This window comes from Syngnathus scovelli, chromosome 7, assembly GCF_024217435.2.
Source record: "Syngnathus scovelli strain Florida chromosome 7, RoL_Ssco_1.2, whole genome shotgun sequence".
NCBI lineage: Eukaryota > Metazoa > Chordata > Actinopteri > Syngnathiformes > Syngnathidae > Syngnathus > Syngnathus scovelli.
The window spans coordinates 801,627-818,481 of record NC_090853.1 but is presented as its reverse complement, the minus strand read 5'-3'; the positions used below and the strand labels follow the sequence as shown (position 1 = coordinate 818,481).

Below are 16,855 nucleotides of genomic sequence, written 5' to 3'. Positions count from 1 at the left end.
CTTTTTTTTTCCCCAGTCTAGCGTAAACTGTAAATATTGACTTGTTTCAAGTCAAAGGAAATGTTTTATTCAGCAGATATTTTGTGATTTTGTGCGAGGACGTTGGGTGATTTGTTTTTTTCTTCCATGCTGTGCAAAAATCACTCAAGTGGCTTTTTAGAGATACAAATGATGATTAGAAGGAGCTAGCCATCCAAATACTAAGCTCATCATTTGCAGATTGTTCTGAAACAATGGACTTTATATTGTCTAACGTAGACGCTGGCGCTCTCACTTCCAAGACTAATCATGTCTTCCAGAAGTTTGAGGGCATAAAACCACCAAAGGCGGGGCGGGCCGGCTGGCCTGGTGACGATGTTACGAGCCACTTGAGGATCATTAAATGACAACAAAGCCGCAGAGGCGGACATCGCAACAGAATATAAAACCAAACAAGCAAAAAGAAGAACAAAGTTGTTTAACCCCCTCCACCCAGGGCTGTCAAACTCATTTGTGTCATAGTTTCCCTCGGAGGGACGTCTTCTACAAAACTAACTGATGAATACCGAACTAGTTTTGAGATCAGAGACTCGTAAAAAAGACAAATGATGATAAAAATTGCATGCAACATCTCTATTTAATTCAAAGTGAAGACAATTTGTAATTTTAGTAATGACACAAAGTCGATGCACATTTTTTCTTCACGGGCCACATAAAATGATGTGGTGGGGCGTACATGGCCCCCGGGCGGGCCTGATGTTCGACACCTACGCCTTAAAGCTTCAGAAATGAAAAAAAAATCCATTATTAGCATTTCAGTGTACCATATGTTGTTTACACACAGTGAAGAAAATGGAATCCATCTAATGTTGGTGTTTCCGTAGCATCAGCCACGGGCACGGTGCCCACCAGCGTGCTGTCCTACTCCGACTACATCTCGCGGCCGGACGACCACCGCAGCGTGCTGCGCTTCGACAAGGGCGAGGTGGAGAAGCCGTGCCGCGTGGTGATCATCGACGACTCGCTCTACGAGCCCGACGAAAGCTTCAACGTCAGCCTCGGCGTGCCCATGGGGGGCCGCCTGGGCGCCCGCTTCCCCAGCACCAGAATCACCATCCTGCCCGACATGGACGACGGTAAGACCTAAGAAAAAAAAAAAAAAAAAAAGTCGTTTGGTCAGCTTTGTCGAATACAGAAAAGTACTTTGCTGCTGAGAGACGATTTGTGTGCGTGTGCATCTTTGCGTAAAGGCAGTTCAGCATCCTCAAGTTCACCCATCCTTGCCCTTTTTTCACTTTATTCCTCAAAAGGATTTTTTTCAATGCTACAATACTGACGGGGACCATTGAACTTTCAATTTTGCTATTTATTCTGCGGAATGCACCGTTCCAATTGAAGCATGCAGAAAAACATTGACGGAGTTATTTTTCTGTTCTTTGCTTTAGAAGTGTGCTGCTATTGATGTCAAAAGAAATGTTTGCGCGTACACGCGAGCGTGTGGCCGTGCGTGTGCGCAGCAAAGCCGGCCGGATCCACACACTCGCACGGCTTTTTGATGTCGCAAATAGTCTTGGTAGGGAAACTCTTTGACTCTTGGCTCTTTTTTCTCAAATTAACTTTTGCACTCAATCATTGATTGACAAGGTGTCATTGTAGTGCTTTTATTTCTTTATTTTTGCGACCTACAGCTACTGCGGGTAAATATATAAAATGATATTTATATGATTTCATATTGATATCGTATATTTGTCTTCCTTCAATAAATCTAAAATAGCAGAGCAAGGCAACAAACAACACGTTTGGACGTAAGCAGAAAAATAAATGTTCTATTAAAGCCTGCCAAAAAATATCGTTAATATTTTAGATGTTTATTTTAGTAGCTTTAAAAGACTTGTTTTAAGTGGAAGCATATATTCATGTAGCATTTTTTTAAGCAGTGTTTGGCTCGCTGGCAGTTTTGGCCCTCAGGGACACAAGTGATCACAATGAGAAAAACACACATTTCCCACCAAAGTCGAGCTGACACTTCAATGTAAGCCTTTGTTGCCGTTGATTGCTGTTCCGCGCCTCCTGATTGCAATCATGCAAAAAAGGCCAAAAGCAAAGTTGGAGCTGCTTCGTGAACAGGAAAGTGGCGCTGGTCGCTAATTGGCACTTCCTGGTGTGGCTTTGCTGGCTTTGCTACCTGTGTCGGTTCCCATGGAAGTCCAGCTTCCACTCCATTTGTTTGACCTACTTAGTAGCGGGGAGGGAGGGAGGGAGGGAGGGGGGGAGGGAGAGAGGCTACGTGATGGGAATGAATGCGGCGTCCGGTGTAAGCCGAAGACGGGGGCAAGGCGGCGTCTCGGGACAACGCCACAAAATCTTTTGATGGGATGTGCGGCACGGCTCCATTTTGTCGCATCCCACTTGATGCATCGTTCATGTTTCTTGTCGTTATTTATTGTCTTGTTTGTCCGCTTCGTTTTTTTTATTGGCATTTAAAAACACCACAGTCACTTAATGGAATTAAAAAAAACTCTGTCCTGGCTTCGGGCCTCGCTGTTAGTTTGGGACTTTTTATCATCGGGCAAGATCATATCGGCAGAATAGGATCGATGTCATAGCGTCGATGGCCCGCATACCTTTAGCAAGCATGATTTTCCGACCTGCTCGCTCACTAAAGACTGACAGTCTTGCGTAATTTCCCACTTTGAATGTATTCCGTGTTTTTTTTCCTCTGCTGTTTAAGTGGCACAGCTTGAAAAAGACAGCAGCTAGCACCCCGCCATTGCTAAGCGTGTGAATATATGGAATGTGCTTTCTTCCAACAGAGAAGCGGCTCCACGGAAGCAAATATTTGCGAGCGTTTGCACGGAATCCGACCGCGTTGATAACTTTTTTGCAGCGGCGAGTTTGCTTTGCCAAGGCTTCGTTTATTCCCGCTAACTAGCACACCTTCACCCACCGCCGGGGTGTAATTAAAATCTGATTTGTTTGGCACCGGCGGCGCGGCCCGAGAACTGAGATTTGTGGCTTCCAGGGAAGTTTCCGCTGGCGTGAAAGATGGCACAGTCGTTGTCTGCCAAATGAACAAAGGGACCCGGCGACGCCTCGAGTCTGCCGCTCGGAATATAATTGTCGCCGCGGCGGCGGCGGCGGCGGCTGATTTGCAACGTCGCCTCCGCAACAAAACAAAACGGCCGTGTTTGCTCTCTACTACCAGACTACGCCTGGTTGTTTTTCAAAAATTGCTCCCACCCACCAATTTGCATATCTTAAGGCCTCCGACTTTACGGCGGATTTGGCCGGGACGGGCATTAAAGGAGCCCCGCGGATCATTACGGCTCGCTCGCTCGGGGTAATCCGCGCGTTCGATCCGACGAGGCGCAAGGACACTTGCCGAGTGTTGAGGCAAACAAAGTCAAAGGCAAAAATCAGCATTTTAAAAAGAACACAACGAGGCAGCCATCTCCAAGGGCACCATAAAAGATGATTATACCAAACCATGTGAGGGTCACACACAATTTCTGGCTAGTACGACCGCAAAAGTCCTTCACCCTAACTCGTAGGTGTCAAACTCAAGGCCTGGGGGCCAGATCTGGCCCGCCACATCATTTGATGAGGCCCGCCAAGACAAATTTTGCGTCATTACTAAAATGACAAATTGTCTTCACTTTTTAAAAATAGAGCTATTGTACTGTATGTAGACGGCACCGACAGTCAGAACGGCCCTCCGAGGGAAACTTGATTCCGACATGCACTCGATGCTGTCATCATTTCAAGAAGTTGTCTCCCGGGTGGTTTTTCATCGTGTTTGCCTCAGTTGACCTTCTAGCGCATCTTTGTGGTTCCATATCGCCAGCCTGTGAAGCAGCTGCCACCGCGTTGGCAGCGAGCTTTAGCGGCGGCTCACTCGATCGGCTCAGCCAGCCGGACTGACGGCCGTTGTCGCAAGAAGGTTGGCCTTCCCGGCTGCAGATGGGCCATCAAAGGCGTTTGTGTGCAGGCTTGCCCTTTCTTGCTCAGCTAATTGCCGTTTGATACGGCCTCTACATCCGGATGTCTGTTCGGCTGCTCGTAGAACAAGACGCTGCTTGCCGAGTTTATCGTCCGCTCGCCAGTAAAGTCAGCTCCCGTTTCCCAAGGTATGATTATGACTTGTGTGTGTGTGTGTGTGTTCTGGCTATGCACACTGTTATTATTCTCTCCCTTCATTTTGTAAACAGATGTCCAAAGCACTTAAAGGTACTGACCCATTTTCGACAAAAAAAAAAAACAATCATACTTAGGTTTATTTATTTATTTAGTTAGTTTTTAAGAGAGGCACAAGCAAAAACTCATTGCTCTTGACGTATTGACAGTCGAGTCAAAAGGCACCGTCGTGAAAGTAAACAAGCAGAAAATCTATTGACGAGAGCGGTGGTTCGTCTTTCGATTTGGAGAAGCAGCATGTGGTTGACTGCCCGAGATGACTCCAGCGGGCTTTCTCGCAAGTAAGCAATGTTCTGTTTGTGATCCGAGGCTGCTGGCTCATCCGCAAGCACCGGAGCAGCAATAAGAATAAGAACAACAAGCTTTCATCAAGTTGTTTTCGGAACTAATGAAGACTTTTTGCGTATAATTGCTCGAGTCTAAATACGGATAATCCGCGCTCACGTTGAGGTAACTGGAGATGCTTTGCAGGTTTACCTTTCACTTAATGAGTGGCGGCTCTTTGAAGCTGCTCGCCGCCGATAAGCGCCGTGTGTGTGCGTACGTGTGCGTGTGTGTGTGTGTGTATCTCCCTGCGGCCGCCAGCCAGCCATCCTCGGTGTGCTGCATGATCTGATTACTCCCGGACGGTGTTGGCGAGTGCATGCAGGCAGCCTAAACCATCTTTGTTTGCTTTCTCTGCAATCTGGCACCTGTCACAACTTTTGCTCATTGTCCTGCCAAGCTAGCAGGGACAGACGCTAGTGCAACTTTTTTTTTGGTCCACTTTCGGGATCACGTCAGCCGGCCAGATGGTCCGACTTGCAAGTGGAAATGCCAAGGATTTACCTTAAATGTCACCGTTACTTCTCGGGAGTTTTAGAAAACAGACGTGAAGTTGACTTTTCATGGGGGGGGTGGCCAGTTTTGCAACCCCGCCCACCTACGAGGTGGCATTTGTTTGAAAATCCCTCGCAGGCCGTAAATATGAGAAAGAGTAAGTATGACATAAGATTTTCTTCCACCCCTGTGCAAAGCCTTTCATTTCCGAAGGCTGAAGAAAAGCACCCAATCCTATCTGTGAGCGCTTCCCGCTGACAGTTACGGCCCATGTTTGCTAAAATTATTATCTCTTTATTTCCTCTCGTGCATCGCTTCCCTCAGATAACCTAATCTTCGCAGCGCCGCTGTCATATTTCATTCAAGGCTCTCCTCCCGCAGCGCAGCGCAGCGCAGCGCAGCACAGCCCTATGCCCTCCCCTCCCCTCCCCCGCCTCTTCACTCGAGCCCACTCGCTCGCTCGCTCGCTCGCCCGCCCGCCCGCCGCACACACGTCGCCACCGGTGAAGTAGCCTCTCCAAGGTGCTCAGTGCCATTGTCATGGAAACAACAAGTGCGCCCATGGCCGTGGCCATTCATTTCATGGGCTTTATTGCCGAGCAATTTGTCATCACCGTGATGCATTTGGTAACCAGAATGGAACACACGAGCTTTGCGGCGGCGTGGCGGAGAGCAGACGACGCCCAGCAGTTCGGCCCCATACGACACGTTCAGATGGAACTTAGCAACCGAGCCGGTTCAGCACGTCATTTGGCTTGCTTGTTTGACGTTCAGCGTCTTCCATGATCTTTTTTTATTTTATTTTTTTTGCCTTTTGCGTCTCCAAAAGTAACCATTCCCCATTCATTAATCATCAGGTTGCTACGGCAACAGTAGGGTGCCGAAAAATGGCGCAGTACAGATTTTTGCTAGCAGTGGCAATCGCTTTACATATTTGTTTGCAAAGTAAATTGCGTCACAATACTCAAGTGTATCCCAGCTGGCTTTGGCCACCAGTCTGACCACCAATCAATCTCGGGGAGAAAATGCCCAAACCACGCCGGGAGCTCGTAGCGAGCCACTTCTGATTGGTGACCTTGAAAGTAAATCAGAACTTTGATGAACTCGGAATCATGTCCTTTGATATGATGGTTTGGATCCCAAGAGGAGAAATTGTTCATCCCCCTAATGTCAGGGGCTTTTGGATGCCTTGAAAAGCAGAGCAGCAAGTCATGTTTAAAGTGCTCCAATTACAGTGTGCGCTCAGTAGAAACATTTCCTCCATTTCCCCTGTAATAAGTGGCGTGCTGCTGGTTCCAGACGCTAGCGAGAGAAGATTGCAGCGTGTCTTGAGATGTGCTTTTTTTTTTTTTTTTTTTGCAGCCCCCGTCTTCTACTTCGGCCACACCGACTACCACGTGGACGAGAGCGACGGCTCGGTGGAGGTGCAGGTGTGGAGGACGGGCAGCGACCTATCCAAAGCCGCCAGCGTCACCGTGCGCTCCCGAAAGACGGAGCCCGTCTCGGCCGAAGGTACGTGTCCTCCGGTCGCCCGCCCCCCTTCAGCCGACCTGCGCAATGTCAACAAAGCTAAGCGCGCTGCGTATATAACGGCGGTTTGATTGAAGACGACGTTTTTAGAATTGTTGCTTTCTACTTTTTCTCCTCAAGCTTTTCTTTCAGCCTCCATTATCTCATCTGTCAGGCTCTCGTTCGTCCCCCGTCGCCGCCGCCGCCGCCTTCTCTCGCTCAGACTCCCTCGACTGCATCTTAAGCTCACGAGTAACTAAGCGTCTCATCGTATGCAAACGCTCACTTGGACGTGAGGAAAGCCCGTGGGCGGACGCCGGCCTCATCTGAACCGAGCGAGCGAGCGGGCGGGCGGGCGTGTTTGCAGGCTGTCTGCCACAGCAGGAGGTGGCGCTCTCATTCTTAGTAGTTGCATAACAGACAATAATATTCTAGAACCACTTAAATCGTTTCTTTTGGGGTGCGAAATTATCCTAACTAAACCAATGACCTTGTTTTTGTGGGTGGGGCTTGATTTGAAGAGAGGGGAGGGGCTGTTCAAAGCGTGCACGCCGCTTGACCGGCAACGCTGCTTTGACTTTGAAGTTAGATGACAAATAATGATGTGCTCTCCATCCTTTCATCTTGCCCTCCGTTTGACATTCATGAATGAATTATAACTGTGAGACATCAATGCACTTTTCCGACGGCATCGTTTGCAACTTCCTACAAATTGTTGCTGTGGCAGCAAAGTAGATAGTGCTGCAGAAATGCTCTTATTGCGTCGCTCGTCCAGCAAATAGGTGAGTTTTTCAGCTGGTTTAAAAATAAGTTGGGAGATCCCTGCAGGATAAAAAAGCAACAAAAAAAAAATGTTCTCATTGTCTTCTACTGTCCATCTGTCCTTTTTGACGGCGGCCGACAGCCGGAGCGGATTACGTGGGGATCAGCCGGAATCTGGACTTTGCGCCGGGCGTCAGCACGCAGACGTTCCGCGTGACCATCCTGGACGACCTGGGCCAGCCGGTGCTGGAGGGCCCCGAGAGGTTTGAGCTTCTGCTGCAGATGCCCGTGAACGGCCTCCTCGGGGCACCCGCCAAGGCCGTGGTCCTCATCAACGACTCCGTGTCAGACCGTGAGACAGGATCTTTACATTTGGATGGCACCTCGGCCATCATTTCATTATTGAATTTTTGCTCCTGGTCCAGTGCCCAAAGTGCAGTTCCGCGACAGCGTCTACGTGGGCGAGGAGAAGTCCGGGCGGATCGTGGCCAGCGTGTACCGTAGCGGCGACATCGGCCACAAGTCCACCGTGCGATGCTACAGCAGGCAAGGAACGGCGCAGGTCATGATGGACTTCCACGAGAGGCCCAACACGGACGCCTCCATCATCACCTTCCTACCAGGTGTAGTATATATTACAATCTTGTGTTTCTAATGACTACATGAACTCCACCATTGACGAGAATTGACGTCAAACATCACTTTGTACTGAGCTGGCGGTGAATGAGTTCATGAGATTGTGACTCTTGACTGCATTTTAATTCTAGTTGAAACTTTTCCTTTGTTTTCATTCCCGCTTTCAACTTTTCCCATGTTTTTGTGTCTTTGTGTTTTGTTTTAAAATGACCTTGAATCGGTAAGCATATGTTTGCTTTTTATTCATGCGCGGTGCTTTGTTTCAGCCTCGGTTCATTTGAAAAAGAGAAAATGAAGTTGAGAAGGTCAACTTGGCAATTTGGTTCACTGTCACCTACTGCAAACGGCTACACGTGAAATCTCTACAGATCTCATCGATTTGTGCAGGTTTTTTTAAAAAACGGTTTTCCAAAGCGTCATGCTCAAGTGGCTGGCCGTGTGTTTGCTCAGGGGAGGTGGAGAAGCCTTGCGTCCTGGACTTGGTGGATGACACGGAGCACGAGGAAGACGAGGAGCTGCGTCTGGTGCTCGGAAGTCCAAAAAGCGATTCTCCCTTCGGGGCGTCCGTCGGACGGCAGAACGAAACGCTCATCAGGATAAAAGATGACGCCGACAGTACGTTCCATCGCGTTCGTCATCTGGTTGTGGAGTCGTGGTGCTACGCGGCCTTTTCCGTCCTCAGAGTCGGTCATCAAATTTGCCGAGACCAAATTCAGCGTGAACGAACCCAAAGAACGAGGCCAGGTGGCGGTGGTGAGAATCCCCGTGGTGCGCGTGGGGGACTCGTCCAAGGTGTCCGTCGTCCGAGTGCACACCAAAGATGGATCTGCCACCTCGGGGGAGGACTACCATCCCATCTCTGAGGGTGAGCGACGGGAGGACCGGGCCGGGCCGGGCCGGGCCGGGAGGATGACCCACGTCGCTGTTTCCCTCTGCAGAGCTCGTATTCGAAGAAGGTGACGCCGCGCACTTTGTGGAGCTGGAGGTTTTATACGACGGGGTCAGAGAGATGAGGGAAGCCTTCACCGTGCACCTCAAGCCAGATGAGAACATGGTGGCAGAGACGCAGGTACGCAAATTGCAATTTGAAGAAATAATTGCATCTTTTGTTAACAGTCAGCTGCAATCCAACAAGGAAGCTTCCAATTTGCAAAACATCCCATTAAAAGTCACATTTCGAGCGAAAGAATCAGAAAAAATCTTCAACTAATAGTATATTATTCAAGAGCGGAAGGCGAGGGGTGAACCCCAATTCCCAGACAATGAGAGTGAGCAGAATGAGAGCAGCGAGCGGCGTGGCGTGTTTGTGCGCATGAATAATACATACATGTGCACAAGTGAAGCAACGGCAAAGCCAACATGAAGACACACTTTGTATGCAGAAGAGAAGAGAAAGATTCCACGGAATGTACAATTCACCTTGTATTCTCCGCCCCTTTGCCAGCTGACCAAAGCCATCATCTACATCGAGGAGAGCAACAGCATGGCAGACGTAACCTTCCCCTCGGTGCCCAGGGTGCTTTCGCTGCTTCATTACGACCACGTCGGCGAGCGCCCCGACTCTCTCCCCGTGGCCGGCTACCCCGTCGTTTGCGTCACCGTACGTCTCCGCCCATCATCATCATCATCATCATCATTTTATACAGGGATGGTGGCCGGCCGACGTGGATGCCGGAGGGGGACGGCGGTGTTACAATAAAAAAAAAAAACATGGGCTCTCTTGCATACAATTGACCAGCCAGGGACGGTGCAAACCTGCTCAACTGCAAACCGACATAAAGTGCAAGAAGCCATTTTGTATTTTTTTTTTTTCTCACAAAAATCAACTTCTCATCCCCCCAAAAAAATCAACAAATCCAAATTCACAAGAAATGTAAAGGCCTGCTGACTGAGCCATGTCTGCCATCTAGCCGTAAATGGTGATATTACAATTATTGCAACTACAGTCAATGCATACTTGTAGTCTGGTATCAACACATTTGCATATTTGCTGATTAGATTTTTTTATTTTCAATATATGTCTAATACTCATCAGCTTTTTTTGAAAGATTTTTGGAGCTTTTTGAAAGAAAATTGAGTCAAACATTATGGCTAGCACAGTATCAATTTCGTCATCAAAACAGAACGTCTGTGCCATTAATCCAAGCAACAGAAACTCAATGAATTCGCCAGACCCTCAGTGATCATTACCGAACATCTGATTTGGAATCAATGTGAGCGGGCCCATTGTGAGAAGATGATGGTGCAGATATTATATTTATTAGTTTGCGGCGAATCGCTGCCCGTTGGGGAGGGTCAGGTGGATGGATGCGAGGGGGCTGCGAGCAACACAAATGCAGACTCAGCAGAACAAATAGTCAGAATGCAAACTGGAATTTTCAAGTAGCTGCTTGCACCAAACTTGACGATGAGTTGACAATCTGGCGCTGCGGTGGACTCCAAAGAAGAGGCAGCTGCACATGCAAATGTATTGGTTGGGTTGAAGATGGGCATGGCTGCCATTTAGGACATGTCCACACGTTTTTATTTCTCCTCCCGCCACAGGCGTGCAACGTGAAATACCCAGACTACGACAAGACGGGCTCCATCTGCGTGAGCGAGAACATCAACAACACTCTGACGCGCTACCGCTGGCTCGTCAGCGCCCCTAAGGGCCCGGACGGCGTGACGGGCCCCATGCGCGAGCTGGACTTTGACACCTTCTTCACCTCGTCCAAGCTCGTCACGCTGGACTCGGTCTACTTCCAAGCGGGCTCCAGGGTGCAGTGCGCCGCCAGGGCCGTCAACTCGGACGGCGACGAGGGGCTGGAGCTCAGCAGCCCCGTGGTGACCATCAGCACGGACGAGGGTGAGACTTTGGCCAATCAATTGTTTTCAATCAATGCAGATTGATAACGCAGATTGTTATCATACCACGTTTATGTTTGAAGCCATAACTAGGGTTAGGGTTCAAATTAGGGTTTAAACTAGGGTTTTAAACTAGAGTTAGGGTTTCAAACTAGCGTTAGGGTTTCTATCCTAAAATTTGCATTTGTGGCTTGGTTTACCTTGTTGTGGGTTTTTCGTAGCTGTTTATTTTTGGACTTAACTCAGCGAGCGCTCTCGTTTGTTATGCAAATGCCAGCGCGCGACAAGCACCTGCTGTCGCTCGCCGCTCTGGCAGCTGCAAATCATTTCTCCGCGCCGGAGTTTTCTTTTTTTCTCTCTTTTTGTTCCTCGCCAGCCGACTAAACGTTTGATGTTTGTTTACGGCCGGGCGGCAGGCATGTGCCAGCCTCGCGTGGCCGGCACGGTGGGGGCCGAGCCCTTCTCAGCCAAACTGCGCTACACCGGCGCCGAGGACTCCGAGCATCCCAATCTCATCAAACTGACTGTCACCATGCCTCACATTGATGGTAAGGCCGCAAAAAGTCACATCTTCATCATGGAAGAGCCAATTGTCCTTTTTGCAGGTATGCTGCCCGTGGTGTCCACCCGCGCCCTGTCCAACTTTGAGCTGACCCTCAGCCCGGACGGCACCCGCGTGGGCAACCACCGCTGCTCCAACCTGCTGGACTACTCGGAAGTCAAGACGCGCCACGGCTTCCTCACCGACGCCACCAAGAACCCGGAGGTGCTGGGCGAGACGGCGCCGTACCAGTACAGCGCCGCGCTGAGGGGCGCCGGCACGCTGCGCTTCTACCGCAACCTCAACCTGGAGGCCTGCCTGTGGGAGTTTGTCAGTTATTACGACATGTCCGAGCTGCTCGAGGACTGCGGCGGAACCATCGGCACCGATGGCCAGGTAAGCGCCGCCGTGGAGATTTGCTTCCAGTCTGGCCCTAAAAGCAAAATGTTGTTTGCAAACATATAGTACATGAAAAGCTCGTTAGGCTACTCGTCTGACTTGTGACCCGAGTCCCCCCCCCCCCCCACCTGTCAGAACCCGACACGTTTTGTGAGTGCGTCGCGGACAAAACCCCGAGGCGGAATCAGCCTTCCTTTGATTTGCAAGCGCCGCCCCGAGAGGCCGGACGAGCTAAATGGGGGGACGGCCCGCTCCGAGTGTCATGTCAACGCTCAGCGGGGCCGCAGGAATCCATTAAGGCCCGGCAGGTCATGTCGGCAGGATGAATATGAGCGTGTGATGCGCGGTGCACGACGGGCGCCTGGAGGCTCGCCTGAGCACGCTCGCCTCACAGGCACAGGCAGGCAGGCACATGCGCGGCAGGTCAGAGAGGTGCAGATACCTCGGTTCGTGTTGGAACAAGTCGGGCCAAATTTGTGAATTTTGAGCTTTTCCACACGTTTCCAAGCTAAGACCGTAGCTCAACATTTGCATTCGTAATCAATCTTTACTTTCAAACAATTTCATATGATCTCTCTGTATTTTTGCCGATTGTGAATGAGTCTGGAAAATGGAGGTTGGCAGCGATGTAACATTTCATTTGCCATGGCATTGTGCGAAACGTGTGCTATTTATTTCTGGCAGGTTCTGAACCTGGTCCAGTCCTACGTGACGCTGCGGGTGCCGCTCCACGTGTCCTACGTCTTCCACTCGCCGGTGGGGGCGGGCGGTTGGCAGCACTTTGACCTGCAGTCGGAGCTGAGGCTGACTTTTGTGTACGACACCGCCATCTTGTGGAGGGACGGCATCGGCAGCCCCCCGGAGGCCGAACTCCAAGGTAAGCGCTGTCCAGTTGGCCGGCCCCTGCTTTAATTATGTTGAATGTTGATTTTTTTTTTTTTTTTTTTTTTGCAGGCGCGCTCTACCCGAGCAGCATGCGTATTAACGAGCTGGGACGCCTGGTGGTCAACTTCCGCACCGAAGCTCGCTTTCGGGGCCTGTTTGTCGCCAGGCATCCTGGTATGTCCAAATACAATCTGGAGACCACTATTTGTTTTTTCCTGGCCAGTCAATCATTACACATAGACTTTTTGTTTTTTGTCATTTTTTGTAATATTGGAAAAAAATGGATTCAGCTAGTTTTTGGCACCGTGTGCAAAATGCTTGAGAAATGAGTATTGTGCCTTGTGGTCAGCTTCCGGCCTGACCTCCATAGTCATAAGCGCGGACCACCCTGGCCTGACGTTCAACCTCAGCCTGGTGCGCAGCGAGCCCACCTACAACCAACCCATCCAGCAGTGGACCTTCATCTCGGACTTTGCCGTGAGCGAGCGCCGCCCGGGCGGCTTTGCGTTTGTTTGTGCTTTCCGGCGCCGTCTCAAGTTGTGACCGTTCAGGTACGCGACTACTCGGGCACGTACACGGTGAAGCTGCTGCCGTGCACGTCGCCGCCCGGCCTGGAGTTCACCGTCCCGCCCGTGTGCAACCCCAGGGAGCCCGTGGGCTTTGAGCTGGACATCCGATTTCAGCAGGTAAATATTGTGGTTCCGTGAATGGCGGCATGTAAGTATTTACTTGTTGTTTGTTTTACGCGCGGCGGCGGCGGCGGCAGGTGAGCGATCCCGTGGCTGCCGAGTTCAGTCTGAACACAGAGATGCTGCTGCTCTCCAAAAAGACCCTGTGGCTCTCCGACGGCACCGCCGGCTTCGGCCAGACCAGCGACACGGCTTTCTCGCAAGGTGCCCTCCCGTCGAGTCGCTCGCCGGCATCTCCGGCTGGGGCTCGCCATTGACTTTTGTCTGCGCAGGCGACACCATCTACGGCCGCGTCATGGTTGACCCGGTCCAGAACCTGGGCGACTCCTTCATCTGCAACATTGAGAAAGTATTCCTATGCACTGGCGCCGACGGCTACGTGCCCAAATACAACCCCGACGGCTTTGAGTTTGGCTGCCTGGCCGACGCACCGTCGCTGCTCTACAGATTCAAAATTATCGTAAGTGACTTGAGAACAAAACAACACGGCACATTTTTGTCATCAGTTGTTTTTTGGAGAATCAGTTTAATCTTGCCTCACTCATCACAAGGACAAAGCCCAGCCAGAGACCCAGGCCAGGACTTTTGGAAACGTGGGCTTCAGCGCCCGCTTGGCTGTCGACGACCCGGCCGCTCTCCCTCTGGTCAGACAGCCGGGATCAGATGGGTTCAGCCTGGATTCATCCGCCCTCTTCCAGGTTACTTCAAACACGTAACCCGAATTTCTGCAGAAACAAACATTTGAGACATGACATTGGAATGTTACTAAAAAAAAATTGGAGAATGACAGCTGTCATTTTATTTGGATGAGAGAAAATAGGGCTACGGCTTTTAGACGAGGGCATTCCCGCTTGTCTGAATGTGAATTCATCCTCTGCAGGTGTCCGCCGGTCGAGAGTGGTTCATCCACACCATCTACACGGTGCGCTCCCGGGACAACGCCAAGCGGGGCATCGGCAAACGCAGCCTGGAGTACCACACGCTGAGCCGGCACCGGCGGTCCGCCGACGTCGAGGAAATCGGTGCCGACAATAACCGCGGCACCAACATCCTCCACATCGCGCTGAAGCGCGGCGCTCGCCAGGGCGCCGATCTCGCCGGGAACGTCCCGGTCCCCGACGGGGTGGTTCCGCGCGGGCTCACAGAGGCGGAGGACGGCGGCACCGCCACCGATGGGCCGGTGCTAATAGTGGGCGTGGCGGTCGGGATGCTGCTGGCCGTCCTGGTGCTGGTGCTGCTGGTGGCGCTGGTGCGACTCAAGCGAGACGCCAAGGGCGCGGCCGCCCCGTCGCCAAGCGGCCGGCAAGCGCCGGGCGACAGCTCCGAGGTCTGAACCAGCGCCCCGTCCCGAGTACTTGGCTCACACTGACAAGAAAAAAAAAAAAAAAAAGAGGCTACTTTTGCTGAGAAAGGAGAAAAACACACTATGTGACAAAGAAATAAAATTGTCATTTGATCATTTGAATCCTCTTTCAGAAATAGATGACCAAAAGACAAATTTTACACTGTTTTAAATAATAAGTCGGAATTTTCTGATCTGATTTTCTTGTCACATTTGTAGAAAATGCATCCGCCGCCCACAATAGCAGGGAAACAAAGACGACTTCAATTTCAAAATGTCTTTTTTTTTTTTTTTTCTTGTCTGTGTTTCTTTAGTACTCCTGCGCCATTTTTGCAAGTGCCTCACATTTGATGGAAAAAAAAAGACATTTTGAGCGTTGAATTTTTTGCTTGTGTTCCGAAATCTACTTGAAAGGCGCTCACCGTGTGTCCCCAGTGGAGACGTCGCATTCCATGTCTTGCAACGCGCTCGTCCACGTCTTGTCCTCGCTGTTTGTTTCCTCCGTCATGGCTTAAATAAATGACATCAAAAATGTTGCCGCTGTTTCTTTATCGTTTGACCTCATTCTGCTGTGTGCAAGTAAACATTTAGTCATTGTATGACATTTTTATTTGGAGGGAAAAGGACATCTATGCAATTTGTGTGATTTTACATTTTGATGTGTTTTTTTTTTTTATTCTATTTTATTTTTCACTGTACAACCTGCTTGTTAATCTTCTCAACCCACGTGTGCTATTGTGCTTTATGTCCTCTAACGCTTGCAGTGAGCGCTTTTATGCACACGTACGTATGTTCACCATGTATATAAATCGCTGTAGTACTTATGAATATGCCATTTGGATGTTCTTTGGGAATGGTTGTTGGAAAAAAAAAAAACATGACAAAAATGCAAACTCTGTGCTGTTAGCATTTGTTACACAAGCACAGCGCTGGTCTGCAAATAAATCATTTTTCAAGAATTTTTTGAATGGTCAAGAATAATTTGAGAAACTAACCCTGTTGTGAAACTATCATTTAAAGAGCAAAGTTCATAACTTAGCCAATAAGGAGGTGGGGGTGAGGGTGGGTGTGGCACTTTCAGTTAAGCTTTGGCAATGATTATTCCCTAATGAAGTGCCCTGTTATTCGGTACGCCTGAAAATGGCTGTGTACCTAATGTAGTGTCTGAATGACATCACACATCAACCAGCCAATCAGAAAGTGGGGGTGAGGGCGGGTGTGGCACTTTTCACTTAAACCAGGGGTGTCAGCCTCCAGTCCTCGAGGGGCCACGTTCCAATATGTTTTCCAAGTGAGCCTCGTTAAGCGCAGGTGCGTGAAAACTTTTAGCCACTTTCACGTTCAAAAGGAGCTAAAAGTTTTCACGCACCTGCACTTAACGAGGGAATCACACGGACACTCCATTAGGTACACCGCCATTTTCAAGTGTACCTAATAACAGGCCGATTTATTATCTTGGAAAACATGTTGGAATGCGGCCCCAAGGACTAGAGCTTGACACCTGTGACCTTTGACCATGATATTTCCCTAATAAAGTGGCCACTTTATTATCTTGGAAAACATGTTGGAATGCGGCCCCAAGGACTAGAGCTTGCCACCTGTGACCTTTGACCATGATATTTCCCTAATAAAGTGGCCTGTTATTAGGTACACTTGAAAATGGCGGTGTACCTAATGGAGTGTCCGTGTGATACCCTCGTTAAGTGCAGGTGCGTGAAAACTTTTAGCTCCTTTTGAACGTGAAAGTGGCTAAAAGTTTTCACGCACCTGCGCTTAACGAGGGTCACGTGGAAAACATGTTGGAACGCGGCCCCGAGGACTAGAGCTTGACACCTGTGACCTTTGACCATATTTCCCTAATAAAGTGGCCACTTTATTATCTTGTAAAATATGTTGGAATGCGGCCCCAAGGACTAGAGCTTGACACCGGTGACCTTTGACCATGATATTTCCCTAATAAAGTGGCCTGTTATTAGGTACACTTGAAAATGGCGGTGTACCTAATGGAGTGTCCGTGTGATACCCTCGTTAAGTGCAGGTGCGTGAAAACTTTTAGCTCCTTTTGAACGTGAAAGTGGCTAAAAGTTTTCACGCAGCTGCACTTAACGAGGGTCACGTGGAAAACATGTTGGAACGCGGCCCCGAGGACTAGAGCTTGACACCTGTGACCTTTGACCATATTTCCCTAATAAAGTGGCCACTTTATTATCTTGGAAAACATGTTGGAATGCAGCCCCAAGGACTAGAGCTTGA

At 49.8% G+C, this 16,855-nt stretch overlaps 1 protein-coding gene across 1 annotated transcript in view; it reads left to right on the top strand.

The window, feature by feature from the left end:
* Positions 1-15,561, top strand: part of frem2b (FRAS1 related extracellular matrix 2b) — a 40,233-nt gene extending 24,672 nt beyond the window's left edge. The window contains exons 6-24 of the mRNA XM_049726661.1: positions 864-1,115; positions 6,355-6,504; positions 7,406-7,615; positions 7,689-7,886; positions 8,350-8,514; positions 8,582-8,764; positions 8,838-8,968; positions 9,344-9,499; positions 10,444-10,747; positions 11,163-11,294; positions 11,352-11,683; positions 12,371-12,563; positions 12,641-12,745; positions 12,921-13,048; positions 13,123-13,257; positions 13,338-13,464; positions 13,533-13,720; positions 13,812-13,958; positions 14,141-15,561. Of these exons, the coding sequence (XP_049582618.1) occupies positions 864-1,115; positions 6,355-6,504; positions 7,406-7,615; positions 7,689-7,886; positions 8,350-8,514; positions 8,582-8,764; positions 8,838-8,968; positions 9,344-9,499; positions 10,444-10,747; positions 11,163-11,294; positions 11,352-11,683; positions 12,371-12,563; positions 12,641-12,745; positions 12,921-13,048; positions 13,123-13,257; positions 13,338-13,464; positions 13,533-13,720; positions 13,812-13,958; positions 14,141-14,593 (3,689 nt within the window). The 3' untranslated portion in view covers positions 14,594-15,561. The remainder of the gene's footprint in view (positions 1-863; positions 1,116-6,354; positions 6,505-7,405; positions 7,616-7,688; positions 7,887-8,349; positions 8,515-8,581; positions 8,765-8,837; positions 8,969-9,343; positions 9,500-10,443; positions 10,748-11,162; positions 11,295-11,351; positions 11,684-12,370; positions 12,564-12,640; positions 12,746-12,920; positions 13,049-13,122; positions 13,258-13,337; positions 13,465-13,532; positions 13,721-13,811; positions 13,959-14,140) is intronic.
* Positions 15,562-16,855: the final 1,294 nt, after the last annotated feature.